Raw genomic sequence first — 6,133 nt, forward strand, 5'->3', positions numbered from 1 at the left:
AACTCTTACCCAATCTTCCGTTTGACGAAATAATCTTTCAACCCTTGCATCTAGACTCACAACTCCTTCATAGTCAGCAGCGGCTCCAACAGCCTTTGTCGGTTTCGACTACCACTTTTACTACGTTGCCGAGAACTTTTCTACATGGAACCTAGAATCGGATTTCGATATTAGTGTGTGTACATTGGACGTCTTCAATTCATGTATAGCTAACCTAAATCAGCATTCAAACCAACCGACTTACACTATTTCTGAAAAGGTGTAAGAAGTTAGTAAAGATCATCCAAAATTAGTCAGTTTACTGCAAATCACTTAAATGCACAGCTCGTTTGAGCATACCGCCAGTCACACGTGCTGTGAGCCGATTCTAAAGACCATTATAAGCAAATAAAAAAACCCAGCCCATGAAACCTGAATACTCCCTTTTGTCAAATGCTAATTATATTTTCAAATGCAAACACTGTCTCAACCTCCAAGTTCAATATCTACCCCATCCTCCACCTCCTCCAGTGCGTCCTCCTCCTCCGCCACCACTAAAATAAAAGTTAAGACAAATGGGTCAGCCAAGTAAGAAACGAAAAAAGCGATGTGTCAAAAGCCACAGATAACTCACCGATAGTCATCTCGTCGTCCACCACCATATCCACCACCAGACCCGCCACGATCTCCATACCCAGACCTCGACCCACCACCGTTATTATTATAATCATCTCTCGGCCTACGATTAAACCCATCATCATACCGATCTCTTCCCCCGTCATACCCACCACCACCAAATGAATTAGTACGTCCATATTTCGGTTTCAGTTCATCTACTTTTTCTCTGATTCGTTTGTGGTTCATGTGCATTCGGCCTGTGAAGTGATCAGCTATGATGAGGATATATCTCAGCTTTTTTTGCCTCGTTTGTAACGTTGGTAATCAAAGGGCATAGATACCAAGGCGGCGATCCGAATCAAATATGGATAAATAGGCAGCGCAGACATGACAGACACGTAGTTTCTGTTGTTGGCCGTGTTCGATTGATTTTTGGACGTCTTGTAACTCTTTCTAGAAGATGCAACAAAGAATGAAATTCATCGCGTTGTATGTTGCCACAGTCACTTGACCACTCACAATCCTGTCACCACGAATCGTCATGAGTTTCTCCACATTAGCAAACACGCCCCATGCCTCATCAACACTTCCACCTTCACCTAGCTTGTGTGCTTGTTCGACAAGTATGTTGACTTCATCTGTTAAGTCTGCAATTTCCTTCATCTGTATGTGCAAAAATAATAAGGTTGGTTTGTGCTGATGAGTTGGTTACCGGATCAAGAGACCGAAAAAATTCGACTACACTTCTATTACAAACAATCCTGTTGTTTCCCGAAAACAGTCCGGATCTCGAATTCATCATCCTGTTTCCCAACATAACAACAAACCAACAAACAATTCCATGCTTCCACCCGACGTACCAAATTAGCACCTCTAGGATCCTCAGGCGTCTTGTCCAATCTCCTGTTTGATGAAACAATCTTTCGATCGTTGTCAGCGACGAAAGCGTCTAGAGTCGCAAACCATTCACGTTCATAGTCGGGAGCGGTTCCAGCAGCCTTGTCGGTTTCGAACGCGAGTTTTAGTTTCTCGCCGTGGACTTTTTCACATGGACCTATTCGAGATTTGGATGTTAGTTTCAACTCAGCAAAGGAGAGCGCAGCGTTGGTAGCAGTGGGTTAGGTACCTAAATCAGCTTTCTATAATGGGGTTGAAGAGTGGATGATGTCGTCAGTATATCGTGTTCTTTGAACGTCTTTCGACACCTGACTTACAGTGTTCCTACAAACGCAAACGAGGTTAGTAGCCGTTGATCGTTCACCGTAGTATACAGCAAAATACATACATGAACTGGTCGTGTGGACATACTACAAGCAAACAAACAGTGTGTTAGCCTTCCATCAAAATCAAAAACACACAATTGATGCTTAAAGAATGCACCACTACAAACCATACTCACATCCCAGTAGAAAACTCTTGCATACTTTTGGATCCGTGTAGACTATATTGTCTGGTATGCCTCCTACGCAAACGTTGTATTCAAGCGTTAGATGCAATAACCGAAAAACATCAATAACGTTTCTGGATACCAAGGGCTTCTTTGCCCATCAGGGCCTCGAGCAGTTTGCGTTGTTCAGCAGCAGCACTCATGGCTGTCCCAGTCTCGTCAATGTAACGTCTCCTTGCTGTGCTTGCTGGTTTTGGGGACTTGCTGTCGATGCTGCGCGAAGCAAACTGTGGTAGAGCTATACCGATTTGATGGTATATATTATTTAACTAAACGTGAAAACACGTTTATTTGGTACCAGATCTACTCGAACTACAATGTACATGTAGCTTCACCAAACTCTTCCCAACATCAAAACCATTCCAATTAAGCTTCTATGATGATTGGAGGAGAAGTACTCAACGGAGGCAGCAGCAGCCAGTCAAGCACAACCAACAACATCAAATCTGCTATATCCAACGACGACCTCATCACAGACAGATCCGACATCTGGCAATGCATTGCAAACAAACTAGCATCATCAAATGCAACATCCCCATCATCCATAAAGCACCAATTCCGCATCAGAGTCGCAACATCAAACCTATACACTCCATCTCCTCCCTTATTCACAGGCATAACAACCACGCGTCGTGATGTAATCGTCCTCGCAAACCACATCACAGCAGACAATGACGAAGAAGTAACCGTATTCGGATGCATTGCATCAGAATACATTACAAACTCGAACGGAATATACATTTACATCGAAAAGGTAGATTCGACGGGCTGTGGGCCGAAAACACCCACCAGTATATCACGCGCAGTCATGAGGGGGTATGTCGATAGTCTGGCGTCTCGCTATCCAGATGATAAAGTACGGGTGCACACGTTTGCCAAATCCCAAGACCAGTATCTCTTTGCGGGATCCGGTACAATACCCAACAAACGCAAGATGAGCGACATGGAGCTCGTCAACTGGTGGAAGAAGACGCTGGGATATAGTGTTGCGGGATGGGATGTCGCAGGGTGGTGCTTTATGCCGGGTGAATCACATAGTAATAGTAATAATGATACTTTCAAATGGGAATACGGATACCCCCACAGCATCATATCCCCATCCACAAATCTAGCTAGATCCATTCTCCCACAGTTTCCAGACGACCCCAAAACAAAGGTACTTAAATTGCTGCCATTCGATGCCACAATCGCAGATGCGCTGGACATGATGGCCAACGTAGGGGAATGTAATGGACGTGTCACTGCTCTGCTCGTACTCACTATGGAAAGGACACGCAATGTATCGTCAACAACAACTTTTATTGATGCTATGAATGTAGACGATAATGACGTAAACCCAGATGAGGATAGCGATAGTGACGATGACGCAGTAACAATAGTATACTATGAAGTATGTGATGAATTCGCAGGCCTACGATCCACACTAGCCAAACTGGACTTCTCCACACGGGAGAGTAATGTAAAGGCTACGTTTGTGTTGGGGAAAAAGTTTGTTATTGCTGGGCAGGCGTTCTCGAATCTGGTGGATGTTGATTTGATGCCTGATACCAGTGGCGGTAATAATAGTAATGCTAGTGAGGAAACGAATACTAGTGCTACAGCTGCTGCTACTACTCCTGTATTACAACCAGCACCGGCTGTTGAGATACATAATATCCAGGGGCTCGTGAAAAGGAAGGGAGGAGACAAGTTCAATGATAAGGCAAAGAGAGTGGTGTTGACACCAGCATCTCTACCAACAACAGCAGCAGAGAAGCCCGCAGTAGAGGTTGATAACCCCATAGAAGTAGAACCAATTCCAGCAGGAACAAATGTAGAACCAACTGTAGAATCAACCTCAACAACGACTCCAATGGAAGTATAAACCGTACATTTTGAACAAAGTGGATGACTCGTGTAGATTGTAAAATCAAATCAAAACCCACTTGCTATATATTTTCTGATAGCTTTTGGGATTCATAAAAAGGAAATAAAAGTGTACATGATCTTGTTTACCACAACTATACAAATAGCTAGAGAAGAAAGTGTGTGTGCGTTCCCAGATGACGTTGTTGGCCACTATATAATACTTTACGAAACGGTGCCAAAACTAGACTATTCTAACTAGCAAACACTCTAACACCCTACCAACCAACACCAACCTACTTTTCCTCACCAGCCAAAAACCCAGGCAGCGACCAATGTGGATACGCAACCTTACTCTTCTTTTCCCTCCCCATTTCCTCCAACTGCATTCTAACCGCCGTAGATTGACGAGCCAGTCTCTCTAGTGCGGTTTTCGCTGGGAGGCGATCGTATACCACTAATAATAATTCCAGGTCAGCAAGAAAAGACGAAAAGGATGGACAAAATCATTGGGTGAAGGACTTGCCAAGGATGTGACTGTTGAGAGCCATAGCGACATCTTCACGATGTTTGAGCGAGAGGTATTCCGATAGCGGTGAGTGCTCTGGGTCTGTGTATGCGAGGAGAGCAATCACGTCGTTGAATGTTTTGGCGTACTTGTCGCCGAGGGATTGGTATTTTATCAACTCTGGGATAATAACAAAAGATGTGTAAGGTGAGGGAATATAAGATGCAACAAAAGCGACCGCAAGCACAGTATCATAGTTATACGAAACCAGAACCACACATATATATCGTACCTTCTTGCGCAAACTTTAACGCATCGACCCCACTATTCCTCACACACTCTATAAACTGCTGACACTGCAGCTTGAAGCACACATCTTCGCTCTCGGGCGTCTTCCCATTCAGTGCATCAGGGAAATGCGCATGGCAGTACGCAACAGCCTCGAGTATCCTCCCACTGCATACCAACGAGTAGAGCTGTTTACGTGGCTCGAGACTTGACGACATGGTGGTTCCATTCGATGTTGAGGATGATGCTATGCTTGCGTTTGATGGTTTACGTGCTGCGGCGGAGAGGAGGAGACGGCGTGATGCGTTGCGTGCGTATATGTCTTGCTGTGTGTGTGGGGTTGTGTTATTTGATGGGGTTCCACCCATGAGCAGATCGCCGTCGTCATCAACCACCATACTCATTCCGCCATTGACGATGTCCATATGTGTGTCCTGATGTTTCTTGTCTATGGTGTTGTTATCAGATGCATGAGTATTATGAGTGGTCGAGTCGCCGGCGAGCCATAGGGTAGCGAATGAGGATGCGGTAGCCGAGTAGCAGTTGTGGACTAGATATTCGTATACGAGTTGCGGGAGGAGGTCTTGGTCGAGTTGTAAGGACGTGTCGATCGTGTCGAGGATGGAGGGGGGTGAGAGGCTTCCTGCGAGGCCGCCGGTGTTGGATGGTGGGGGGATGGTGTCGGAGGTGGCGTTGGTCGTGGATGGTGCTGGACGAGATGGGCTCCAGTTGCTCATGGTTGTCTATATGGGTTGTTTGATTTGCTGGTTTTTTTGTGAATGTTTGGAATTTCGGGGAGGACGTATTTCTGTATTTTGAGTTGGAAGGAGGTATTCGTTACGTGTATTGGTATTGAATGGTATTTTCCATCTCTGCAAAACGCGGTCTTGTCTAGTGTGTGTGGTCATCACGCTGTGAAAGCATTTCGAGACTGCTGATGATGTGATGAAGCACCTGTAAGAGCATATTGGAGCAGCCTAGATCATGTTTTGTTCATGGATTATAACATAATTCCTTCCTTAGTCCACTACAAACTTCACATTTGGAGGACAGGATCCACATGTTTGTGACAACTCTAGTCCACAACGGCGACATCAAGCAAGAAACGGATGCTATCACATCATTTTTTATTTTCTGTGATATCTACACTCAATATGACGAAATCGTCAGTGTAATGCCACAATGAATGCTGGGAGCCTGTCAGATGTAGCTCGTTGAAACCAAATGAAGAAACGCGTGAGCGTGGCAACTATTAAAGACGCGACAATGAGGATCAGTACCATCTGCTTTGTCTGGTAACTCAGATCTTACACCTCACACGGTATTTGTGCGAGTCGCGCATCAACTTTGTGATGAAGGCACGTGAGAGTATGTGAGGCACATCAACACTTGTCGGAGCTGCCTTCTCATCGCACCTGGTGTATGTCACAACCAGCTTCGAAGAACAA

The 6,133-nt window shown here is 45.0% G+C and overlaps 2 protein-coding genes across 2 annotated transcripts; both read right to left on the reverse strand.

Moving 5' to 3' along the window:
* Nucleotides 1-478: 478 nt before the first annotated feature.
* Nucleotides 479-2,187, reverse strand: SmJEL517_g05133 (uncharacterized protein; the record flags this gene model as incomplete). Its single annotated transcript, XM_031171061.1, has 10 exons — nucleotides 479-533; nucleotides 614-869; nucleotides 939-1,050; nucleotides 1,117-1,260; nucleotides 1,458-1,651; nucleotides 1,724-1,736; nucleotides 1,812-1,818; nucleotides 1,883-1,904; nucleotides 1,997-2,059; nucleotides 2,127-2,187. 10 exons carry the CDS (start codon nucleotides 2,185-2,187, stop codon nucleotides 479-481), a joined length of 927 nt encoding a protein of 308 aa, XP_031022929.1.
* A 1,998-nt stretch (nucleotides 2,188-4,185) lies between these two features.
* Nucleotides 4,186-5,422, reverse strand: SmJEL517_g05134 (uncharacterized protein; the record flags this gene model as incomplete). The annotated part of the gene is made up of 3 exons (XM_031171062.1): nucleotides 4,186-4,346; nucleotides 4,428-4,577; nucleotides 4,690-5,422. The coding sequence occupies 3 exons, from the start codon at nucleotides 5,420-5,422 to the stop codon at nucleotides 4,186-4,188; spliced, it is 1,044 nt and encodes a 347-aa protein (XP_031022923.1).
* Between the last annotated feature and the right edge of the window lie 711 nt (nucleotides 5,423-6,133).

Source organism: Synchytrium microbalum, assembly GCF_006535985.1.
Source record: "Synchytrium microbalum strain JEL517 chromosome Unknown SmJEL517_scf0043, whole genome shotgun sequence".
Lineage (NCBI taxonomy): Eukaryota > Fungi > Chytridiomycota > Chytridiomycetes > Synchytriales > Synchytriaceae > Synchytrium > Synchytrium microbalum.